This window comes from Galleria mellonella, unplaced genomic scaffold (assembly GCF_026898425.1).
Source record: "Galleria mellonella isolate WM207_F2 unplaced genomic scaffold, CSIRO_AGI_GalMel_v1 utg789, whole genome shotgun sequence".
Taxonomy (NCBI): domain Eukaryota; kingdom Metazoa; phylum Arthropoda; class Insecta; order Lepidoptera; family Pyralidae; genus Galleria; species Galleria mellonella.
In genome coordinates, this window is record NW_026442155.1 from 614,132 (window position 1) to 641,104 (window position 26,973).

Below are 26,973 nucleotides of genomic sequence, written 5' to 3' on the forward strand. Positions count from 1 at the left end.
ACTTTAAGTAGATTAAATCGGATATATATATATATATATATATATATATATATATATATATATATATATATATATATATATATATATATATATATATATATATATATAAATAATTGATAAACACACTTCATTTTATATGAATTATTTATGTAGATCTAAAATGCAAGCAATTCCATGTTCCTTCATCAATACAATGCCATAATTCAATGGAGACATAAATATAAACAATATCCATTACAAAACAAAACTACGAACACATAAAAACAACGATTAACCTATACATACAGGGGGGAAAGGGATTGTTAGTAATGGAGACTGAGAATTCCATTGCTAGCAATGTACCCAACCAGGTCGACCTCCTCGCGGTTCCCCCTGGAAACTATCATGATTAATTCCTGATGAATTCATCATGATGGGCTAACTGGCCTGTTTTCATTCTCATCTATCACCCTTCACTGGTGCCCCGCCAGCGTATCCCATTAGCGCAGTCGGAGTTACCGTACCATTTTCACCCATAAAAAAAAACCTATAGATACATATTTGATTATATGGTACATAATAATAATAATGTGTCAATCCATGTGTGTTATACATATACATATATATATATATATATATATATATATATATATATATATATATATATATATATATATATATATATATATATATATATATATATATATATATATATATGTATATGTATATATATATCTCTGAATTTAATAATTTCACGTAAGTACTGCTGTATGAACCATCACAAAGAGGGGGGGGGGGGAGTATTGTTAGTTTCTAATAGCTCCATTGCTAGCAATATACCCTATCGGGTCGACCTTCATGCGGTTCCACCTGAAAACCATCTTTGTTTTTTTTTAATGGATGATAATGGAATGGTAACCCCTCCAGCGCTTTCGGTATACACCGGCGGGGCACCAGTGAGGGATGATAGGTGAGGATGAATGCAGATCAGTTAGCCCATCGTAATTCCAAAATGTAGTTTTTAAACCGTATTTTTTTTTTGTGTTACACAATATCATCGCCAATATACCAAAATTCTTGATAAATTCTAATACAACCTTAAAGAAATCTTTGAAAGATCGTCTCGTGCATGCAGTTCTTTGTTTTTCCATTTATTTCCACCGAGGAATCGTAAAATATATGCACGAAAAGAGCCCATTTGAGACGTGCTATGAAATCTTATTGTTTTACTGAATTCGATTTATTTGTCAGCTAGCAGCTTCTTATAAAAAGCAAATAAAACTATAAATAGGAGTGGTGTACCACTAGGTCATGACGCTGTCTATATGTTGATAAATCAATTAACACGCGGGTATGATCCTATATGTATGACAGCGTAGCATACCCCTTAAAACGTGCGTACAAATAAATTGAAATGAATAATAAACATATATGGTACCTTATTCAATATCTAAAAATAAAAATAAATTATTCATAAATTTAAAATACACCCATCTTCAAAATTAATACATATTTATTATTAAAATAATAATTACCACTCTACATACATCACTCTTTGTTTTTTTTTTCTATTTATGCTGGAGCTATACCAACGTTTGTAACGAACATTCGTGCAATGACACAGTAACACGTATAAACTGACCATTTATTAGCTATCATGGCGATTATTCGGACCGCAGGTCGCAATCGTTTGGCGATATATAAATGTTTTTAGCACATCAGATACTAAATTGAATAGTGTGATCGAATTAACTATTAAAATGTTATCGTTTAATCTGACGACATTAATATTCAATTAGACTGACTCAACAGTATTATATTTTTAACACAATACGGTACGATATCGTACCATTTTACCGCCACGATACAATACAATATAATAACAAAATATTGTGTACACATTGCTCTCTTTTTACATGTATTGAAAAGATTTTAATATCTTTTGCACAATATTTTTTCTGCGCAAAAATGTATTTGAGCTTCTACTCGTGTTGCAGTGTTACGACGAAGGTAAGGACCCAGCATTAGGATAAAAAAAAAAGAGGCAGTACAGTATAGCTGCCAAATTAAGTCTTTTGTCGTTATATTATATTTAATACAACTGGTATCATTATTAAGGTTTAAACTAAAATAAGTTATATATATATATATATATATATATATATATATATATATATATATATATATATATATATATATATATATATAAATATCTAGCATACTTAGTGAAATTGCGCTTTCCTCGTTCATTTTATGTATTGTAAAATTATCTGTCACTTAATTAAAGTATTTAAGTAAATTTATTATGAATGCCGTGTGGTCCCGGCATAGAATGGACCACCCCTTCTCTGTATCACTGTCTATGTCGTAAATAACGACCATGAGAACTTAATAGTGGAGGAAGGGACCGCAGCGTCCTTCTTAAAACTAACTGTGATTGCCAACCTGCTTGCCAAATGTGACAGCTACTGGCAAAGCCCCCCTTTGTGGGGCAGACCTATGTTCAGCAGTGGACAGTTAAATGCTGATATGGACACTAGACTGTTCTAGTAGCCATAGTACAAGTTCTTTGGGCCCAGATGGTGTTATGTTATCTATTACTTATGTACAGGTTAAAAAATAAAAAGAGGAAGCGATGGAAGTTTGTTTGAATTAAAACTATCGGTAGGCCAATCGATTTTCAGATTATTCGGTGTCGATTAATCGATTAATCGGCGAATCGATTACTATGCAACAGTACAGCAAAGAAAATAATCTTTGAAATTTTATTTAAAACCCAGTACACGATGGCTCGTTATTTTGATCTGAGACGACATTATGTCTGTCTTACTCTTACTGAAGTCTTACTGTTGACATCACACTGACCGAATTACAGGTACTACAGTGACTTTTCTTTCTCAATTTACCTTTGCTAGCAATAGGATTCTCAGTCTCCATTACTAACAATCCCTTTCCCCCATCACGATGGATTAACTGACCTGTCTTTTCAGGGGGGAAAGGGATTCTTAGTTAGGGAGTCTAACAGCTCCATTGCTAGTAATGTACCCTATCAGGTCAACCTGCCCGTGATCCCCCTGGAAACCATCGTGCTGAATTTCAGGTGTATTCATCACGGTGGGCTAACTGACCTGTCTTTCATTCTCACCTATCATTCCTCACTGGTGCACCGCCAGCGTATACCGTTAGCGTAGGCGAGGTAACTATTCCATTAGGGGGGAAAAGGGATTGTAAGTAATGGAAACTAAGAATATCATTGCTAGCAATATACCCAACCAGGTCTACCTCCTCTTTTTTTTCGCGGTTCCCCCCAGAAACTATCATGATTAATTCCTGATGAATTCATCATGATGGTAGCCCATCTGCCCCACTGGCCTGTTTTCGTCCTTATCGATCACCCTTCACTGGTGCCCCGTCAGCGTATCCCGTTAGCGCAGGCGGGGTAACCACTCCATTTTCATTCAATAAAAAAAAAAAACTATTCCATCATTATTCATTACAAAAAACCCAATATATAGATATTAGTGCAATGTCGATATGACCCATGCTTACGTACACCATCATACCATGCCATAAGCCCTTCGACATGACCATGACGAGCCATCGTGTAGGGGAGTACAATGGTTTGTTGCTTTCATTCACACACCATGATCAAATTCAGACTTCGGAATGTTTACATTGGAAATTTGGAATTGTTTTTTGGTTAACAAATTTGGGATAACAAACAATTGAGAATTAATACCTAGAGACCGTATTTACTGTAAGTTTAGGCTTCACGATTTGCTGCCCCAACATAGAATGGGCCATCCCTTTATTTCCAGTAGGTGTCGTAAGAGGCGACTAAGGGAACTTAATACTCGAGGGATGGGCAACAGCGTCCCTATTAAAACATTACCAAAGCCTAACTGCTTTACCCGATCTTTTGTCAAACCACTTGCCAAGCGTGGTAACTACTTGGCAAACCCCCCCTATTTATGGGGAGAGCTTATGTTTAGCAGTTGACAATTAATGACTGACATGATGAAGACGATGCTATGATTTTATATTTTAAAGATACGTAAGTAAACGATGAAACCTTTTTGATAAAGTTCAGCATCTCTTAAACTATACCATAGGCATTTCTCATGTATTTGAATAGAATATATGTCTTTTCATATTTTTGATTATGTATAATTAAAAAAAAAAAGTAATTTACATGCATTAAAATTTTAAAAAAACATAATTACACACATTTATTTGAAATTGAAATGTGTTACCAATCTAAAGAATTTATATTATGAATGAACATATATACATACAATCCGTAAAGTATTACTTATAGGAAGCAAATATGTAAGGGTGAAGGTCTCTAGCATTAGTTCTCTCTGCCTGTCCCGTAAAGTAGCTGTCGTGAATATAAATAATACAATGATGTCACTAATACTCGCTTAACCTAACTGCAGTCACTGGTCCTTTTTCGAGTACTTAAAATTCGATGTCATACAATAATAATTTCGAAATGACAAAAACCTACTTAAACAACATTAAAATAGAATCCATATTGCAATAGCGTCCACTCAAATTATCACACCTAATTTATTTTAGGTAATTTTTTTTTCTATATCGAACCAAACACCAAACTGTCATACAAATATCCATACATTTGTATGGTATTAATGTAGCAGTCACACAAATTCGAGTTAATTTTAAAACACACTGATGCTAGCTAAGACGGCGGCGTTTGTGCACAAAGCCGGGGTTCTCACAAGATGGGGTCACTTTGGGGGTCACACTTAAAGACACGGGGGTCACAATACTTGACGCTAACATTTCAATATACTGCTTTGAATTGGACGTCGACGGGCTGAGCTGCACTGTAGCTTTGCTGGTAGATTCATTCATGCCCATGAGAGTCGCATTTAGAGTCCCATTATTTGATGGCATAATTTTTGGAAATCTATGTAAAACCGTCGATGGGCTGATATGTACTGTAGCGTTGTTGCTCGACTCCGGCTTCTCCGTGGGGGTCACACTTGTAGCTGCGGAGGTCACGATACTCAACGTTATCATTTTTGGACTGTGTTCTAAAAACGTCGATGGGGTACCGTGTACCGGAATGTCCTTGGTGTCCGTCTCGCGTGAGGGGGTCACTTGGGGGTCTAGACGCACGGGTCACATCTCCAGCGTGATCCCTGGCCCGCCGAGTCGCGTTTCTGTGACTCTGAAGCCGTGCTCGAGGAGTTGACCGGCTAGCGAGTCGACGGTCGAGCGAGGAGTGGATGGAGGGATGAGAACCATAGCATATCTGTAATAGAGTTTGAATTCTTTTCATCCCCAGAATTTTACCAGAGATATTCTATCTATGTTTCTATCATAGGTGACACGTAAGGGGACGTGGACCATTGCCCACGGTTTCGCGGTTAGAGGCCTTGTACACTACTGGATATACCTTTTTACAAATTTACATTTCCAATTTTTTTATTGTATTAAAAGAGCCTCGCGTAAAATATTTTGCCCACAACCAATCTAGAATGAACCCTTTCCTTTCCCGTGGATGTCGTAAGGGGCGACTAAAGGAATATAATGTTCAGAAAATGGTTTTTTTTTATACAATTTAGAGTGGCAAACAAGCTAACGGCCCACCTGATGGAAAGTGGTAACCGTCGCCTATGACATGAGCAGTACCATGGACATAAAAGAGTATACTGTTTCGCCCATGATACCACCGATGCGTTGCCATTTCTGAGGACTCAGGTGTTATTCCTCTGGACCCTGTAAATTCAGGCCATATCCCACCCTTCAAACCGAAACACAGCCATGCAAACACAACTGCTTCACGGTTGAAACACGAATGGGTAGCAGCGTTCCTCTTAAAACATCACCAAAAGTCAACTGCGGCTGTTAATGTGCCTGCCAAGCGTGGCAACTACTAAAATCCCCCTTATGGGAGGGGCTCATGTCCAGCAGTGGACAGTAAGGCTGATATGGTGATGATGATTGACTTAGTTTACACTGACCCGCCGCCGCCGGCGCCGGTGAGCTTGCAGGCGAGCGAACGCTCGCGCGCCGCGCTGCGTATGGTCTCGAGGGCGGGGTGCGACACGCCCAGCGCCGCCAGCAGGCAGTGGTTCATCTCCCACAGCTCCTGGAAACATCACATGACCGGTTCTATGGTTCATCCATAAAATTACTAATAATAATCTTTGGGTATTGATGATTAATGGACAGTTTATATATACATATATATATATATATATATATATATATATATATATATATATATATATATATATATATATATATATATATATATATATATATATATATATATATATATATATATACCATACCACATAATCGATTTATACAATTAATCAAAAATAATTAACATATTTGACCGTGTGGTCCCGGTATAGAATAGACCATCCCTTCCTTTCCCGTGAGTGTCGTAAGAACCGACTAAGGGACAGCGAGGGATGAGCACCAGGGTTCCTCTTTAAACATTTCTAAAGCCTGTGGCTGCCAATCCGCCTACTAAGTGTGGCAACTACTGGTAAAAACCCTCATTTTGGGGGAAGCCTGTGCCCAGCAGTGGACAATAGACGGCTGATAATGTGATGATGATGATAAGGAGATTCTAACTCACCGCTAAATGTTGGTAGTCAGACTCGGTATCCGATTCACACTTGCCACTTGAGATTTTTTCCAAAACCTGTAATGAAAGAAATAATATAATTATTGATACGACATATATGTGTGTACTGTCGTGTCGTAAGAGGCGACTAAGGGTTGATAGTCATCGCCTTACTGTCCGATTTGACCCACTGAAACTGCGCATAGATGTTGCATCTCTGTGCATCTTCTACCGAATTTATCATAGGGAGTGTTCTGAGGAATTGTTCGGATTGATACCTGCTGCTGATTTTCACCACCATACAACCCGCCACAAACTAAAGTTTCATCCCAACCATCTGGACGAGTGGCGGTCCTCCACCGTGCGTTTTTCAAGGCACTTTCTTCCACGCACAACCATTCTTTGGAATCAACTTCCAGCAGCAGTATTTCCGAACCGATACTACAACATAAACTTTAAGGAAAAAGTATATTCCTTTTTAAAAGGCAGCACACCTGCGATGCCGCTGGTGTTGTGGGTGATCATGGGCGGCGGTAGTCACTTACCATCAGATGAGCCGCAAGTTCGTTTGCCCCCTATGTTGTAAAAACAAAAGGGAGAGCGAGCGATGGGCAGCAACAGCGTCCCTCTTAAAACATCTCTAAAACCTAACTGATGTTACCAATTCGCCTGCTAAGCGTGGCAACTACTGGCAAAATCTCCCAAGGGGCCTCCCCCTTGGGAGATTTTGAGTAAGCGGGTTTACCATTCCATTATCATCTCCAAAAAAAAACCTCCCCGCTTGCTACTACTAACCTGTGTAGCAGTATGCGCCAGGTGATCGCACGCCTCCATGATGTGGTCCACAGCGCCCATGTTGCGCTGCCTCAGGGCTGCCACTTTGACGACTAGCGCGCGCGTTTCCCGCGATACACGGGAATCCACGAGCAATACCCGGAGGTTCAACCGTATATTCAGTACTCGCGGTTTGCCGCCTTTTTTGAATGACACCATAGAGCCGAAGGTGCATGTCGCATTGTCAATGCCTAAAAAAAAAACATTAAATAGCTGTAATTTATTTCTCTCTTTATTACCAGTCAACCTTTGAGAGTATCAGTGTTTAAGCTGTTAAAGCGCTAAGAGGTGACAAACATACAAACACACTTTCACATTTATTATATTAGTACCCAAAGATTACTAAAACAGATGCCACTAACCATCATATCATGTATTTTTTTTTAATTAACTGTAAATTCCGCATCTTAACAACGCTTTTGAACCGAGCCGGCCTTGACAGCTTCTACAATCTTTACCTTCGATGTTTAATGCTAATACTTCACTTATGACTTAATGTTCTGACACTTGGACTCGAGTCGCTTCCGGAGTGGGTGTAAACTTCAAACGCGCTTGTGTTCATAATCCCCAGTGGCGTAGTCAGAACGACTTACGTTCTCTTACAGATCACTTTTATATATTCAATCGGTAATTCTAAATAAAATGTAATTATTTCAGATTTTTCGCTTCACAAACTTCAAAGTTAAAAGGGGAGGGGTGGATTTTTCTCATATTTTCAAATAAGTCAGAAATCATAATCATATCCTTTTTATCCACGTACCGCTCGCCATCGACAGGGAATTCATCCTCACACGCTTGATCCTAAATGGTCAAGTATAGTGCGGTTTTAGAGAAGTTTTATTTATTTATTTATTATTTATTTACCACATTACAAAAAAAATGTCTGGTACAGAAGGTGGACTTCATGCTATATAGCATTCTCTCCCAGTTAACCTTTGGCAAAATAGAAATGTAATTATGCGGTGAAAATTGAGATGTAGATAAACAATTACATGTACGTATCAATCTTGGGTATTCTCCTGCCAACACTCAGGCTGTGGAATGAGCTCCCTGCCGAGGTTTTCCCTAGAGACTACAGTATGGGGCTCTTCGGAAAGACTATATTAAGGTGACACCTTTAGTGTTGCAGGCGTCTATAGACTACGGTAAACGTTTACCATCAAAGGGCAGTATGCTTGTTTGCCGCCTTCGTGGTATAAAAACAATCATAAGTCAAAAACTATAAAGTACAAAAAGTAGTTTTAAAATGTACAAATTCAGCTCTTTTATATGTGCGCCCTTCCTTACCCATGGGAGTATTAAGAGACGACGACTAAGCGAGGGCGTGGGATGGGCAGCAGCGTCTCTCTTAAAACATCTCCAAAGCCTAACTGCTGTTACAAACCCGCCTGTAAAGCGTTGCAACTACTAGCAAAACCCCAAAATATGTTCAGAAGTGGACAATATGCGGCTGATATGATATGGTATGCTTATTTCTCTGTTTGCCCAATGGTTGACTGGTAGAGAACACCGTCCGGTGTTAAGTCCGCCTTATTCGCATGTACATAGTTCCAATGTGCATTAAAGTTTAAATAAATAAATATGGTATATATGCTCAAATAAGATTTTTTTTATACCACTGAGGTGGCAAACAAGCATACGGCCCACCTGACGGTAAGCGGTTACCGTAGCCTATGAACGCCTGCAATACCAGAGGTATTACGCGCGCGTTGCCGACCCTGAAGGAAACCTCTTTACCCCCCTTTTGAAGAAAAAGATGCTGTTTCCCCAGTTGTGTTCCTGATCTTCGAACTTAAAATCTGGTGGGCATATCCAAACTGCACGCGTACGATGTCGCAGGCTGACGTTAGTTAATACAATTCCCAAAACTATGCGCATACCTTGACCAACTACCTTGACACCAATGTTTGTACATACAAACAATCGCATATTTCCAATAAGCATATTATTCAATAAAGTGTAGCGTGTATTCTATCATGACCTTCTATCTAACGACTAAATGTATTGTAGGTACATTACTTCAATTATATACGTTTACAATCGACTTCAAAGATGCGAGGTTCACAATTCCACTGCATTTGAACTGACTTCAAATGGAATTGACTTCGAAAAATTCTCGGTTTCGGATTCGGATTCGGTTATACTTTTTTTTGCAGCTGTCGGATTTATTGTGGCACACGATTTAATTAAACTATATTATATTAACGCCGTGTGGTCCCCGCATAGAATGGGCTACCCCATCTTTTCCCGTAAGCATCGTAAAAAGCGACTAAGGTAACTTAATGGTCGAGGCATGGAGAGCAATGTCCCTCTCAAAATATCGGTAAAGCCTAATTTCGATTGCCACTCCAAGCCAAGCGTGGCAACTATTGGCAAAACCCCTCAATTTATGGCAGAGGCCTATGTTCTACCAGAGGGAGACTTTGTACAAAAGTCGATTGCTTGGGTACCTCTGTCCCATTCGTGTTTCTACCGTGAAGCAGTTGTGTTTGCATGGCTGTGTTTCGGTTTGAAGGATGGCATATGGCAGTGAATTTACAGGGTACAGAGGAATAACACCTGGGTCCTCAGGAATGGCAACGCATGGGGGGTATCATGGGCGAAACAGTATACTCTGTTATATCCATGGTACTGCCCATGTCTATAGGCGACGGTTACCACTATCCATCAGGTGGGCCGTCAGCTTGTTTGCCATTCTAAGTTGTATAAAAAAAATGTTTAACAGAGGACAGATAATGGATGATATGATGATGTTATATTATATATTTTATTATATATGTAAGTTGTTTTTCGTGTTTCTGCGTGCGGGATTGCCCCAATACATGTTAAGAGCTCGGAGAACAGGTCTTTAGGAATTTCATGTGAGCCAAGGTGACCTACCGTAAAGGGCAGACATCCCATACAAATTATATACCAACCCGTATCGCTTGTCAAATTGTGACTTTTCTCGATACGGGATCAAGTAAGATTTTGCTCCGCAAAGAAATACGAGCACAACAATCGTCACAAAACTAATTTGGGACTTTTTGGATTTCGAATCGGTTTATGTCAACGTAATTGCGTAGTATAAGTACACAGAGAAAACAAACTGTCGAAGTGATCACTTCTGGTGATAATATCAATGGTAGTTGATCTTGTAATGTTGATAATCCCATGTATACTACCATTTACCATACTGTAACAGCTGCTAACTGACCACTGCTGAACATAAACCTTTTCCATGTGGGGGAGAAGGATTTGCCAGTAGCTGCCACGCTTGGCAAGCGGATTGGCTACCGTAGACTTTGGTGATGTTTGAAGAAGAATGCTGCTCCCTATCCTTTGACAATTAAGTTCCCTTAGTCGTCCATTGCGATACTGAGGGAAAAGAAAGGGCCAATCTATGCCGGGATCACACGGTGAAAATATATACAGTAGAAGCTCTTTATTCGAGGGCGTATACGTTCCGTAAATATACCGCTAATACAGAAACCGTGAATATAGAAAGCCGAACCACTTATACAGCGGCAATAGCATTTGACAACATACTTTAGGCGTAGTTATAATAAAGTTTGTTTTACTTTTTCATTAGTTCATTTCTCGACGCGTTTACAAAGTATACCTAATCCTTTTTAATAATATGTACCGATTAGATCCGCGAATATAGAAATCTTTAGCCGCGAATATAGGAATTGGGTCTTTTTTTTATACAACTTAGATTGGCAAAAAAGCTGAAGGCCCACCTGATGGAAAGTGGTAACCGTCGCCTATAGACACGAGCCAGTACCATGGACATAACAGAGTATACTGTTTCGCCTATGATACCCCCCATGCGTTGCTAATCCAGAGGACTCAGGTATTATTCCTCTGTACCCAGTAAATTCACGCCATATCCCACCCTTCAAACCGAAACACAGCCATGCAAACACAACTGCTTCACGGTTGAAACACAAATGGGACAGAGGTACCCAAGCAATAGACTTTTGTACAGTCTCCCTCTGGTCTGGTCACAATATTTTAATCCACGAATAGTGAGAACGCGAATAAAGGAAGCGTGAATAAGGAACTGTTTAAACAAATATAAATTATGTTTTTTAATGGAATAACCAAATACAATGAACATTGAACTTACAAATTGTAAACAATCAGTAAATACGTAAGTCGTTTGCATTTAAACATATGTAGTAAAAAAGTTACATGCACAATTAGTTGTAGGTTAGAGGGATCATTGTATTCTACAGAAATATACACTGAGACGTAAGTGCATGACGACAGTGACGGTTACTAATAGAAAAAAAAAAAAAACGTCTAATCTTAACAAGGGGAGGGAGTTGTAAGTATCGGGAACTAGCAATCCTATTGCTAGCAAAATAACCTGTCAGATCGACCTTTGTATGTACAAAAGTCGATTGCTTGGGTACCTCTGTCCCATTCGTGTTTCTACCGTGAAGCAGTTGTGTTTGTATGGCTGTGTTTCGGTTTGAAGGGTGGGATATGGCGTGAATTTACTGGGTACAGAGGAATAACACCTGAGTCTTCAGGAATGGCAACGTATGGAGGGCGAAACAGTATACTCTGTTATGTCCATGGTACTGCTCATGTCTATAGACGACGGTTACCACATTCCATCAGGTGGGCCGTCAGCTTGTTTGCCATTCTAAGTTGTATAAAAAAAAAACTCCAAATGCCAAAAATCTTCAGCATCAAAATTTAAGGTGCCTCTAAAAATCTCAAAACGACTCACCCGAAGGCGATCCGTGCATGATCCTCTCGCAGTTGTACGCCCATTCGGATATAATCTCCTTCTCCGTCATCGTGAAGTCTTCGCTCTGGTCGTAGTAATCATAGCTGGCACTCTTCAGCTTCATGAGCCTAATCAGCGCGCCGGCGAGACACACCGCGAACGACGCCGAGCTACCGGTGCCCGCACCAATCGTGAGCTCGGAACCCATTGATATATTCATCGACTTCACTGGAAGATGCGTGCTCCCGTATATCCCGGAGAAAAGGTACAAGAAACTCCTCAAGGAGTTCTTCTGATTGTTTTGCAGCGTGTCAAAGTTTGGTTTGATGATGTGTAGCAGGTCTTCCACTTTCCGTAAATGCTTTTCGTGGTTCAACTTGTCGGGGAGACGCCACGAGAATTTGCCCGTGACGTTTGGACTGAGCTGAGGGTTGAAGAGGGCCTCCACCATGGGCTTTAGGGGAAGGGTCTCCTGGAGGTCGACGCATGGTAAATGGATGTTCACTGTTGGATCTCCGGTGCTGTGCACCTCCTGGAAGAAGAAATTGGTGTTCAATCGATCAATCATTTATTTGCTTTAAAATAACTCATGTTATTCTATGCTGTTCATATTATTATTGAGATTTTTTTTAAGAATGTTTCGATAGTATAAATTGAAAAATTATGTATGTATGTATTTATTTTATGTATGTATCAAATAATAATAATCTTTATTTAAAACAGTAAGTTACGGAATTGCTTAACTATGGTCCCCATATGGGTCGAGCCTGTATCCGGGGAACCTATTAAATTATATACACTTTTATAAATTTGATATTCTTTTTATAAATTGTTGATATATATTAATTAAAAATATACATAAAAAAGACTTCAATTTTTTTTTACGCAAAATCTACTGAACTTATTTGAATTAAATTGGCCACACTGGTAGGTTAACCTAACTTAGCAAATAGGATCCATAATGTACTGATTTACACAGACAAAGTCGCAGGACATAGTGATAAAAACTAGGCCTAATCTAACCTTCTTTATTCCAAATACTGCAAGTATACCAGACTTCATCGCGATTTGTTAAGCTTTTGAAGAAACTGAGAGGTATTTTAAATACACTATAGCAACTGCACGCGGTAAGAAATTTTTGCAGGTAAAAATTATACCTCTATACCTGTTCCAATCCTGTCGTGACACCGTCGTGGTGCAATCCACGTCGAGACGCCGACAATAAAGAAGCAGGTATGTAGGTACTATTTACCTGCAAAACTTTTCATATCCCGATAGTGTATTTAAAATACGTTTAAACAATGTGAAAGTTTAAACTTAACAAAGATGTAAACTTATATTCACTTTTATAATATTACTAGCGACCCACCCCGGCTTCGCACGGGTGCAATGCAGCTATGTCCCTGCATTTTAATTCTGTAATATCTTCAAAAATATTCATTTAAATTACATGCTGTAAAGGGCCATATTGATCTATATTAAATGGACAATGTATTTAAGGTACTTAATTGGATAAAAATTAATGCTGTATTGCTTAAAATCACTTCGTAAATAAACCATTATTCCCCTTAAAATGTAAAGGATAAGAAATGGTTACTGTGGGTTAACGTTAAAAGATAGACATACCATATACCATACCATCGCGGACTTTTTTGTTGACCTTTTTAAGGTGTACAATATTGTAGTACATTATTTTGATTTATCTCGTGCGGTTCAGCCAGCGTTTACAATGTAAGCGCAAAAAATGTGTTTATTTACGACATCACATTAGAAACCTTTAAATTTATCAGTGTTTCTCTACTATATTATGCATGTATTACACATATAAACCTTCCTCTTGATTCGCTCTATCTATTAAAAAAAACCGCTTCAAAATTCGTTGTGTAGTTTTAAAGATTCAAGCATACATAGGGATGAACAGACAGCGACAATGACTTTTTTTATACTATGTAGTGAAAAATAAATTCATTTACGTGTTGCATGTCCGGATGTCATTTATTTTTTAGAATACAAAAAAGGCGGAAAACAAAGTTTATAAATATACAAAAATCACAGAATAGTCGTTAGCGGCAGTCACCTTCGCCATTACTAAAATTATTTTGATAAAACTGTTTGCAATCGATAGGGTTAACTCCTATGTTGGTGCCATATTATTGTCTTTTTTATCCTTTCTTCGCACGATTATTGTTATTGGTGAAATAAATAAAGGTGATATATAATTCATGTTCAAAATTAAAGGAAAAATAGTTAATAAAATAAATTTGACAGCTATGATTTTTTTACTGCAATCGACATTAAAAAGGTATCCGGACACGATCAACTTAAAGTGAACTTGTTCTTTTAAATAATTTTTGGGCATTCAATGTTATGACGGAAATTTCCACCATTATGCAAAGAAGGGTTAAAGGGTGAAAATGGTATGGTAATCCTGTCCGAGCTATCGGTAAACGCTGGCGGGGCACCAATGAAGGATGATAGGTGTAGGATAAAAGCAGGTCAATTAACCTATTACGTCAGGAATTCCACGGGGAATCGCTTGGAGATCAATCCGATTGGGTATTTTGCTAATAACGGAGCTGTTAAACTATATTTAATAAAAATCCCATTGGCTTCATAAACCAATATTTATTTTAATATTTATTTTATTTCATTTATTTACATAGCGCTTATGAAGTCAAATTTTTACATTATAATTTTATTTTTTCCCTACCGTCCATTTAATAGCGTTAGCAGTTTTTTTAATGGGTAGACAATGGAATGGTTACCCTGTCTGCGCGGGGTGGAGGGGGAGGGTCGTTAGTAATACGGACTACCGGTCCCATTGCTAGCAATATACCCCGTCAAGTCGACCTGCATGTGGTCCCCTTGGAAACCATCTATATTGCTAGTTATAGAATTGTTAAATCCCGTTTACTAACGATCCCTTTCCCACCAACGTTAGCAGTTACCATTCATAAAAAAAGAGCACCTGATGAAAAGTGGTAACGATAGAGTCAAAACCGCTGAGAATATAGAATATACTGTGCCGCCTATGGCACCTCTTATGCGATGCCACTGCAGAGGACAAGGTGTGATATCTCGATTTTTTTTTTATACAACTTAGAATGGCAAACAAGCTGATGGCCCACCTGATGGAAAGTGGTAACCGTCGCCTATACACATGAGCAGTACCATGGACATAACAGAGTATACTGTTTCGCCCATGATGCCCCCCATGCGTTGCCATTCCTGAGGACTCAGAGGTTATTCATTTGTACCCTGTAAATTCACGCCATATCCTACCCTTCAAACCGAAACATATATATATTACTAGCTGACTCCGTAAACGTTGTTTTATTACTTATTGCGAAATATAAAAATCGCGATTAAAATACAGGGGTTGATCGTAAAACGATGAAAATTTAAAGTTGTATGTATTTTTCAATGCTAAATCATATTAAAATAAAATCACAAAATTTTTTCAAAAAAAATTAAAAAAAAATGTTTTTAGTGGTGGGTCTCCCTTATCATTGTGGGGTATAAAAAATAGATGTTGGCCGATTCTCAGACCTACCCAATATGCACACAAAGTTTCATGAAAATCGGTAAAGCTGTTTCGGAGGAGTTTGGTAACAAACACCGCGACACGAGAATTAATTATAATATTAGATTAAATGAATAGCAATTACAATTAATCAAGCATAAAATATCTATATTTGAACGTGAGAGCAAACATTATGTACCGACGAGTAGCATAATGCCATATTATTTTACACATATCCAATTTATGTATTTATTCAACAATTAATGTAGCCATTTTGTTTTTGCAGGTGCATCGTTCCTTACGTCATAACACATTGAAGAATATTTTTTTTTATATTTCATGTATTTATTATTTATTGAAAGACGGGCTTCAGACACAAAACCGTGGCGTGGTAACCGTCGCCTATAGGCGTCTATAGACATGAGCACTACCATGGACATAACAGAGTATATTGCTTCACCCATGATACCCCCCATGGATTGCCATTCCTGAGGACTCAGATGTCATTCACTTGTACCCTGTAAATTCACGCCATATCCCACACTTCAAACCGAAACATATATATATATATATATATTATACACATATATATATATTTATTATTTATTGAAAGACGGGCTTCAGACAGAAAAAACCTATGACACTGACACATCACCTTTCCATGATGTGTGCTCGCCCCTTTTTTAAATTCACTGCTTATTCCTATTAACAATAGGAATATTAGGACGTTTTTATGTAGCGATATTTGTTAGCTCCTCAGGACATTTGAAGTAACGGCGAGTGTACAACATAATCAAATAATTTTTATCTGAAGGAGCCAAAAATCTTTTTAACACTACTATATGTACGGAACCCTCGGTGTGCGAGTTCAACTCACACTTGACCGTTTTTTTCGTGGAATAATTCTCAACTGACTTAGAAAAAGGAGGTTTTCAATTCAGATAATTGTTTTTATGTTTGTCACCTCATAACTCCGACAATTGTAAATCGATTTGTAAAATTCTTTTTTTTTATCTGAAATTATAATAATAATAACTTTATTGTAGCTAATAATCGAGTACACAATTTGTTATACAGTGATCACTACACTAGGCTCGCAGGCCTGTATCGTAGTAGCCAGTGAGTGGCTAATTAAGTTAGTCCATATTTATTGCCATTTACATGCTGGTTCTTGTACAATTTTATCATTTAGGTACTCGAAAATTAATATACATTTGAAATGAAATAATAAAAAATAAAATACATAACTAAACTAGAAAAAAAAAACGAGAAAAAAAAATGCAAAATATTTGAGGTTCCATAAGGTACTTATTTCTAAAATTAATATTATTATTATCTAAAACAGATTGGTCCCATACAAATTTTATCAAAATCCCCGTCCAGTTGTTTAGTTTTTACGTCATAATAACTAGTTTTGTCACAATTGAAGTGCTTTTTTTGTTAGATCTTTCATCAGGTGGGCCGTCAGCTTTGCCATTCTAAAAGTCGCATAAAAAACGTTTGACGCTCATGTTTAAATTATGTTTTTTGTACATATACATACATTTATTTACATTTTGTGTATGTTAATTTTATTTGTATTCTATTTATTTTGTATTTACGCTAAGTTCTTTATTTATTCTTGTACCTTTGCTGCACTACCCGCTAATGATTTTCTCTATCGATGGATTGGCTGGAAGAGATCTATTTCAGAAATATACCCACCCTTGCTGACAAGTTGTTAAACTAATTGCTGTATCTTTTGTTGTCGTCGATGAGGATGAAAACAGGCCTGTTAGCCCATCATGATGAATTCATCAGGAATTAACCATGATAATTTCCAGAGAGAACTGCAAGGAGGTCGACCTGGTTGGGTATATTGCTAGCAATGGGATTGTCAGTCTCCATTACTAACAATCCCTTTTCCCCCTAGGAAAAATGGTTAATAAAATAAATTTGACAGCTATGTTTTTTTTCTACAATGGACATTAAAAAGGTATCCGGACACGATCAACTTAAAGTGAACTTGTTCTTTTATATAATTTTTGGGCATTCAATGTTATGATGGAAATTTCTACCATTATACAAAGAAGGGTTAAGAGCTTATGTCTAAAATTTTCCTTAATAAGTTATATTTGTTATGTTATGTTGTCATATAATAATTTCACTATTGCCTGTGACGATATAACATTGGGTCACAGTGTTACATTTCTGATATCTTTATATAGGTGTCACGCTTCGAATTTGTATGCTAACCGTGTATGTCCGTATGTCCATCGAGTTGGCTGAATGTGATGTCATGATATGTAATGTTTTTAATACTTATAACCTGGTGTTTGTAAGTTTTTATCCTTGTATTCTCGGTTTAGAGTACGAATGGATAATTGATCCAATAACTGATATATTATTTAAGATTTGGCTTATCCCAATTATTGTTTGTTTACGACCGTAATATGCCTGCTCGACGTTTAGTTTTTATATTATATATATATATATATATATATATATATATATATATATATATATATATATATATATATATATATATATATATATATATATATATATATATATATATATATATATATATTAATTTGTTTTTCAATTTTAGTTTTTTTTTTATAAAAAACTATATCTATCAATGTATGTAAAAAGGTTCAATTTAAACAGTTACAAAATGAAGAAACCGATTGAAATAAATCTAGATATCCGTCTGGTCTCATACCAGATATATGTAATAGATGCTGGCTCTCTAAACAAGCGGCAAACGAACGACTTCAAAAAGGCAAGAGGTTCACAATTCGGTGTTTTTTTTTTTTTATTTTTGTTACCTCATGTTTATACATTTACTCTTTAGTGCACCATTTAAAGAATAATACAATATATATATATATATGAAGTACAAATAGCGGTTTTATCGCTAAAGCAATCTCTTCCAGACAACCAATGGGTAGAGGGGAAAAGAAAAAGGCGGTAGCTATTAATTATTAAAATTTAAAAGGCCGGCAGCACACCTACAATGCCGCTGGTGTTGTGGGTGATCATGGGCGGCGGTAGTCACTTACCATCAGGTGAGCCGCATGTCCGTTTGCCCACTGTGTTGTAAAAAAAATTAATTATCATCATGTCAGCCTTTAACTGTCCACTGCTGAACATAAGCCTCCCCTTAGGGGTATTTTGCCAGTAGTTGCAACTATAACACATGGGGGGAAACCAGCTGAAAGTTGATTCCAAAGAGTAGAAGCAAGTGCCTTGAAAAACACCCTGACAGAAAACCAGTAGCCGCCGCTTAAACAAAAACAGCACCGTGGATATACTGCGACGCCAACGGTAGGTTGGTATTCTAATGTGTTAATTAATTCATACACGCCATAGATTTAGATCTTACAATTCGCGTACAGTATTATGGTATGGACATGCATGTATGGAGAACCATCGTCGAATCACCATTAATATAGCGAACCACAAATGTCCCACTACTGGGCATGAGTTTTCCCTATAAAAGATAGACATTAACCTATATGAGGAGGGGGAAAGGGATTGTTAGCTATGGAGTTTCACAGCCCCATTGCTAGCAATATGCCCTATTAGGTCGACTTCCACGTGGTTGGCTCTGGAAACCATCGTGAACAATTCTTGTTGAATTCGTCACGGTTGGCTAACTGACCTGCTTCATCCTCATCTATCATCCTTCACTGGTGCCCTGCTGGTGTATACCGATAGCGTTGGTGGAGTTACCATTATCACCCATTACAAAAAGTCCTATATGAGGATATAATAAAAATTTCGAATTTTCTATAATTATCTCATAATTTAGTACTGTGTGTCTGTCTATTTTGCCCTCCAACTCATTTCTTGAACATTCTAGACGAAAAGAAGGATTCTACGCGGAGAAGAATATTATCTATATATGTAAACTATATCATGTCATCATGAATGTTGGTATATGAACCGATTTGAAAATAAAATCTATGGAACCAATCTGTAAGTATATCCTTTCAGATAAATAAAAAAAAAGAATTTTCCAAATCGATTTACAACTGACGAAGTTATGAGGATAAAAATATTATATTTTTATACTCATAACTCCAAAAAAGAAAATCGAATTGAAAACCTTATTTTTGAAGTCGGTTGAAGAATAACTAATACACTACAAGGACATAGTTGATTTTTATTAAATAAAAATTAAAAAAAAAAAATATACACGATATAATTTATAGAATGGGATAGATTAATTTATGTTTAATTATCTTTTATAAAAAAAAAAGACGTTCAAAATTTCCAATTAAACCTAATCGAAATAATAAACCTTAATATGAATCGACTATAAGTTAAAAACAATACTATTGTAATTCCGAAGTTTCATCACCAACCATCAAATCTTACCATAAACTAAAGCCACATATCTACAGCATGAAATTCGAAAACTAGAAAAAAAAATTACCTTAATCACGATCGAACTCCTAAGACCGAGGCTCACCGCTATCGCCGTCTTCCCATAGACCACCGAATGTTCCCCGTGGAGGATCACCTTGCCGGGTGCCGACACGCTCACAGTATACAAGTCCATTCCGTTAAACATCTTGTCCCTTTCACTCACAACACAAATGCATAGGATAGAAGAAAAACTACAAGAGTATTATTCCATTGTAATCCACTTAAATATATTACAGTTTAAGATTTCTGCTTGTACTGTTCTACTGTTAATGTCTTTTGGGTGAACGCGTGTATGGTCTTCAACTCCTCTTGCAGGACTGTATTAACCAACCTGCGAACAAAAGTTTATATGTAGTCGCTTCGTCGTGTAACATCTGATTTACTTACGGAGTTCCGCATTATGATCGGTGAACGATTGGCTTACACGTGTAAACTATCTTATTATATTTCGAAAAAGCAACAGCTGAGTTTCTTGCCCGTCCTTCTTGGCTGAAATCGCGTTTCGAAGTAGCGGTAATGATAAAATTACAATTTTTGGATGCTTAATGCAAGTTTTTATTTTATTATTATTATTTCAGCCGTTAAATGTCCACTGTTGAACATAAGCTGTCCCCATAAGGGGAGTTTTGCCAGTAGTTGCCACTCTTAGCAGGCGGGTTGGCAACCGCAGTTAGGTTTTTATAGATGTTTAAGAGGGACGCTGCTGCCCATCCCTCCACCATAAGCCTTAGTCGCCTTTTACGACACCCACGAGAAAGGAAGTGGTGGTCCAATCTATGCCGGGATTGACACGGCGATTTTGTAAGTTTACTTGAAAAAGGATATTTCTTTCTTTTTTTATTGTTAAGTTTCGAAAGTATACTTTATACTCGTATTTTGACTGTAAGAAAAACTGTATTCACTTACATGTACAATATTGCTTTGACTCGACTTGTTTCAAAACCATCCGAGATTGTGGGTCTCGGATAGTTCCAAAAACTAAGTGTACATTCTCGACTAAAATACATAATTTCAGATACTTTGCGCGGCGTCAAAACTAAGAATCGTTAATTGTACAGCTGTGCATGCATTTCAGATGGGAAAATAATCTAGCATCTGATTCAGACCATTCATCTGAATCAGCTGTTTTCGTTTTGGCCATATTGTCCCTTTCACCCTGCACACATTTCACATTATATAGGGCATACATTATTACATAGATATATCTATCTATCCTATTTAAGAGCTGTAAGTGGAGCTCTTGCCACTCACTACGATTTTCAGCGAGTCTCTTCACCTCTTGATACGACACGACACCAACTCCTTCCTTGATCTGCCTGATGTAACTATGCCTTGGTCTCCCTCTTCCCCTTCTTCCTTCTATCTTTACCTTCTATTATAATGTCCATAAGTTCGTCGTGTCGTATCAAGTGTCCCAACATTTTTTCCCTTCTGTACTCAATAGTTTTTATAATTTGTCTCTTTTCCTTAACTCTAAGCAAGACCTCCTCATTACCAATTCGATAGATATAGGGAACCTAAAATCTTTTAAGATTTTTTAAGAAAGCAATTTTTAATTTATGCTAATCATTTCAAAACCAAATCGTTCGAACTTTTGTTACCGTATCTGCCTCTCTCCTATCTACATGATCTTATTTTTATTTGCGACGTCACATTGTTGAACTTAGACCTTTATTTGAATTTGTTTGAAAAGGCTTTGTTAGTTGCTTTGACGTTTTTATCGATTAGTGAAATAAGACTAACAAATACAAGTAGTTCCTTGTTAGCGACTGATAATATCAAATATTGTTCAGGAGTCATTTGTGTGCGCCGTTCGGTTCGCGCAATATTGTAGTTATTATGTAGAATCTTATCACATTCTATATTAAAGCAGTGGATTTTTCAACCGACTTTAAAAAAGGAGATACTAAATCAAGTATTTTTTATGTTTGTTACCTCTGAACTACGTCATTTATAAACAGATTTGGCAGTTATTGTATTTTTACCGTATGCTTCCAGCTTCCAGAATAGACCATACTTTCCTTTACCGTGGTTGTTGTAAGAGGCGACTAAGGGAACTTAATGGTCCAGGGATAGACAGTGGAGTCCCTCTTAAAACATTACCAAACTCTAACTGCAGTTGCCAAATGTGGCAACTACTATGGCCTATGTTCAGTAGTGGATAGTATATGGCTGATATGATGACGATATTAGTTTTTAAATCAAAATAACTGGTGTTGCTAAGATTGAAGTCAAGAGAGAAGAGAGAAGAACAAGCTGATGACTCTTGACTAAAGGAAAATGGTAATCATCGCCTATAGACATAAACAGTACCAAAGACATAGAATATACACTGTGGTACTCCTGATGCGTTGCCATTCTTGAGATTTACTGTCTATGGAAAAGTAAAGGTAAATATATACTCGTTAAGCTTGGTCTTACCTATGGCGAGCTAAAAGTGGTTTCCCATTGAACTTATCAGACACGATGAGCACAGAAAACTTAGCGCCACAGCCGTCGCTCTCGTCCGTCACCTCCTGGAACAAGGAAAGAGAGAATATTAGTTATTTTTAAGCATGGCGTTAAAAGAGGCGACAAAGAGAAGGCAGCAATGTCCATCTTAAAACAACTCCAAAGTCTAACTGTGGTTGCCAATCCGCCTGCCAAGCGTGGCAACTACTGGCAGAACCCCCCATGGGAGAGGCTTATGTTCAGCTGTGGACAGCTAAATCCTGATATGATAATCATAATTATGAAGCAAGGCGTAATTTTAGGATTATTTTCAGAAGGAGGGAGAGTTAGTCTTTAAAAGACGCATACATACTCTAAGAAACGTCTTTGCAGAACTTTACTTATACCCTGAGGTGGGCACCAGATATTTTTAAATTGGACTTGACCCACCCAGTCACCCCCTCCCCCTCAAAATACATGATAATAATATACATGACCCGATCGATTACATAATAATTCGGGACGCATTACTCTCCGCAGACATCGCGATCGGTCGATCGACTGGTGAAGTACATTGTCATATTAGCATAAATATTTATTGCTTCCTCAAGAATTGGCCTCAAATCGCCAATTCGAGTCAATTTCATAGCACATCAATCAATGTCAGGAGCCATTGTTTCAATGAACCTGATCTACAATCCTAAATACTGAATGTAGGACATGACTTCAGCATTGTATTGGTTTGTTGGACTTTATTCCGTATATTGCATAATTACCAGATTACCAGATTATTACAATTACCATATTACCAGAGGGAGACTTTGTACAAAAGTCGATTGCTTGGGTACCTCTGAACCTTTCGTGTTTCAACTATGAAGCAGTTGTGTTTGCATGGCTGTGTTTCGGTTTGAACGATGGGATATGGCGTGAATTTACTGGGTACAAAGGAATAACAACTGAATCCTCAGGAATGTTAACGCATGGGGGGTATTATGGACGAAACAGTATACTCTGTTATGTCCATGGTACTGCTCATGTCTATAGGCGACGATTACCACTTTCCATCAGGTGGGCCGTCAGCTTGTTTGCCATTCTAAGTTGTATAAAAAAAATTAACTTTACGCTTGATACTTTCGTACGAGTAGAAAATCGGAACTGAGGATATCCGATGTAACAAACCTTCAAGAATGCAACCTTCAAGAATATGAACAAATGTAATAATGTATGTATGTAAGCCCTGTGATGATAAAACAGAGCGTGCTACAAATCTTACGACAAAAAACTTTATCTAAATATCTGTAATGTATCAGTATATGGTTGAAATACATAGTTTTCCCATTTCTATGATAAGCAATAACACGCGCTGTTGCTTAGTCAGAACTTTTTATTTTAATTTATTTATTAGTTTTCAAAATTTTGAAGTTTTTAGTTCACGATTGAAGTTGCTTTTTTGTGGAGATATATCATAATCATGTAAACTACGAACGCTCTATCTAGAAAGTACGACTGAAGAGAGTACGTATATTATCTTAAGAGTCTAATAATATCAATGTACGTAAACATTTTATTTTATATGATTGTTTTACGCGTAGTTATAACGTTCGACTCACACCATAAATATTTATTCTATTCTATTCTATTATTTCAGAACAAACGTTTGGACAAACAGAAAAAATCCAAAAATTAACATAATATAAGAGATATTTTGTAAAATCTTTATTTCATAACTCGATTGAACACAAATGCAAACACAACTGCTTTCACGATAGAAAAACGAATGGTAATAACCTTACAATTAAAGACAGAGGTGAATATATAATACAATCGCTCTATATACTACATATTTTGTACAGAATAATAATATCATTAATACATAAATAAATAAAAACTTACACACATTACATTATATACGCGTAGTTACACACAACATATATTCGACTAGTTTCAGGGACCATCCGATACCCCTAGTCAAGAGCGGTTGTGACGCGAGCGCGTGCCTAAATCCGCGTATTCTTAAAGTCTTCTGTGATTTTCATGCTTATGTCTACAGACGACACTTAGCACTTTCCAATATGTGCATCGTCTAATTTGCTATTCCGTATTGCATAAAAATATTAATAACAAATAGCTATGCGGTGAGTTGGCGTGTCACTCAATGCACAACACAATATTGGTCAAGAACGAATTTAATAAAAAGAATAGATTGTATTGTATTGTAAAATCTTTATTGTACATAACTCAGATTTAACACTGTTAAATATTTTAATATACAATGGCGGACTTATCCCATAAAGGGATCTCTTACAGTCAACCTTTGAGAAGCTGAAAGAAAACTGTAGAATGTACAAGGGTAATAACCTTACAATTAAAGATAAACTAAATAATACGCAGTAAAAAAAATTGAATATATAATACAATAAAAACAGCTCTATATACCTACATATGTAAATAATAAAAGTACATGAATAATAATATAACATTAATACATAAATAAATAAAAACTTACACACATAAATACATATATATATACATACATACATACACACATACATATATTCACAATTGGCACAATGAAGAGGGATTTTCAGAATAAAATATTATGATACCTGCTTTAAAAGATTTCAGCGATTGTGCCATCTTTAAGTTATTAGGAAGTGAATTCCAGAGGCGTGCAGCATGTACAGTAAATGACATGGCATAGATATTTATTTAATCGACAGGGTTATTGATCATTTAAACCGACTCCAAAAAAGGAGGGCTCTTTAATGAAGTTGAGAACGAGTTTGTGAGTTCTCTTATCTTTCACGGGTATTGTCTTTTTTTTCTTTCAAATTGGTAGCCTTTTGTTGGCTTGATATGTCAACTAAATAATTAATATTATATTATTATTATTTTAATTTATCCGCAGCTTTCGTTTGCTGGAATGTTCATTAGGAGTGAGGCGTATTTATCATAACAGATATAAATCACAAGTATTCGAAGATAACAGATAACAGTTGTTCTTGCGTTGTCATCATATCTGGTAAAAAATATCATTTATAATTCCCCATACTCAAGTTATTCAACGAATATCAACAATCAACATATTCAGTGTTCGATAACAGCCGGTCACTAATATACCAGAGGGAGAGTTTGTACAAAAGTCGTTTGCTTGGGTACCTCTGTCCCATTCGTGTTTCAACCGTGAAGCAGTTGTGTTTGCATAGCTGTGTTTCGGTTTGAAGGGTGGAATATAACGTGAATTTACAGGGTACAGAGGAATAATATTTCTTCATGTAGCTAGCATCAGAATAAACCATCGCGAAGAGCTTGGAATTTTAAAATCATGGGCGAATCAGTATATCTGTTATGGCCATGGTACTGCTTATGTCTATAGGCGACGGTTACCACTTTCCATCAGGTAAGTTGTATAAAAATAAAAAGGTTCGTTTTTAAAAAAAAATCGATCGTAACCAAAAGTTGTATTGCTGGGCATGGGAAGCAAGCTGATGGTCCACCTGATGGTAAGCGGTACTCATAGCCTATAGATATAAACAGTACCGTGAAGAACACAGAGTAATAATCCGGGAATTACAAACAATAAAAAAAATGAAAATATAAAAATTTCCTCCTAACCTACATTAAGTTAGGAGGAAATTTTTGTATTTCGTACTATTTATAATTTATATTTTGTATTATTTTTTATTTATTTTATTGTTATTTACATTTATTTATTTCATACATGTACTAATATATTGACTAATTTATATTTCAATAAAGATTTCTTATTATTAATTTGCTGTGAGGTCCCGGCGTAGAATGGGCCACCCCTTCCCTTCTCATGGGTGTCGTAAGAAGCGACTAAGGGAGTTTAATGTACAATGGATGAGCAGCAGTATCCCCCAAACCCTAACTACAGTTGCTAACCGGGGGGAAAGAGATTGTCAGCAATGGAGTCTAATTTCCCCATTGCAAGCAATATACCCTATCAGGTCGACCTCCACGCGGTTCCCTCTGGAAACTTCTATCGTGATTAATTCTAGCGGAATTAGTAATGATGGGCAAACTGATCTGCTTTCATCGTCACCTATCATCCCTCACTGGTACCCCGCCAGCGTATACCGTTAGAGCAGGCGAGGTAACCATTTCAATATCATTATTTATTATTATTCATTACCATTAAAAAAAAAGTTGCTTTCATTATCACCCATGTTTTGAAAATTTAACAAAAATGATGATGATTATCATTATTATTTTTTAAATTTTACTAAAATTCTCATCTCCCCTCTTAAGGAGAGGAGATGGCGGCAAGCACAGTCGGCCGGGGTGGCAACCGGCGTACAATGCGGGCAAAATCTAAGAGCACCGCTTTCTGCATCTTTCCCGGGAGTGAGGGGGAATCCCAACCGTCTGAGATGTTGTCAGACTGGTTGGGATAAGGTTCACCAACATAACGTTGGGATGACAGGTAGATATGAT

At 37.0% G+C, this 26,973-nt stretch overlaps 2 protein-coding genes across 2 annotated transcripts in view; both read right to left on the reverse strand.

Moving 5' to 3' along the window:
- Positions 1–2,177: 2,177 nt before the first annotated feature.
- Positions 2,178–20,230, reverse strand: LOC113515150 (uncharacterized). The gene is made up of 6 exons (XM_052901701.1): positions 20,093–20,230; positions 12,147–12,678; positions 7,385–7,614; positions 6,602–6,667; positions 5,973–6,100; positions 2,178–5,260 (listed from the first exon to the last, which is right to left on the reverse strand). Exons 1-6 carry the CDS (start codon positions 20,228–20,230, stop codon positions 5,128–5,130), a joined length of 1,227 nt encoding a protein of 408 aa, XP_052757661.1. The 3' UTR covers positions 2,178–5,127.
- A 54-nt stretch (positions 20,231–20,284) lies between these two features.
- LOC113515019 (bolA-like protein 2) overlaps positions 20,285–26,973 on the reverse strand; it is a 38,398-nt gene continuing 31,709 nt past the window's right edge. The window contains exons 2-3 of the mRNA XM_026899141.3: positions 22,507–22,601; positions 20,285–20,416 (exon numbers count right to left, since the gene is read on the reverse strand). Of these exons, the coding sequence (XP_026754942.1) occupies positions 20,323–20,416; positions 22,507–22,601 (189 nt within the window). The 3' untranslated portion in view covers positions 20,285–20,322. The remainder of the gene's footprint in view (positions 20,417–22,506; positions 22,602–26,973) is intronic.

Bases quoted from the DNA above. Each gene is read 5' to 3' on its own strand.
- LOC113515150 (XM_052901701.1), bottom strand. From the start codon at position 20,230: ATGTTTAACGGAATGGACTTGTATACTGTGAGCGTGTCGGCACCCGGC. The intron at 12,679-20,092 runs GTAATTTTTTTT...TTCTTCTTCCAG, and splicing joins GGAGTTCGATCGTGATTAAG to GAGGTGCACAGCACCGGAGA. The intron at 6,101-6,601 runs GTGAGTTAGAAT...TGATGTTTCCAG, and splicing joins CTGACTACCAACATTTAGCG to GAGCTGTGGGAGATGAACCA.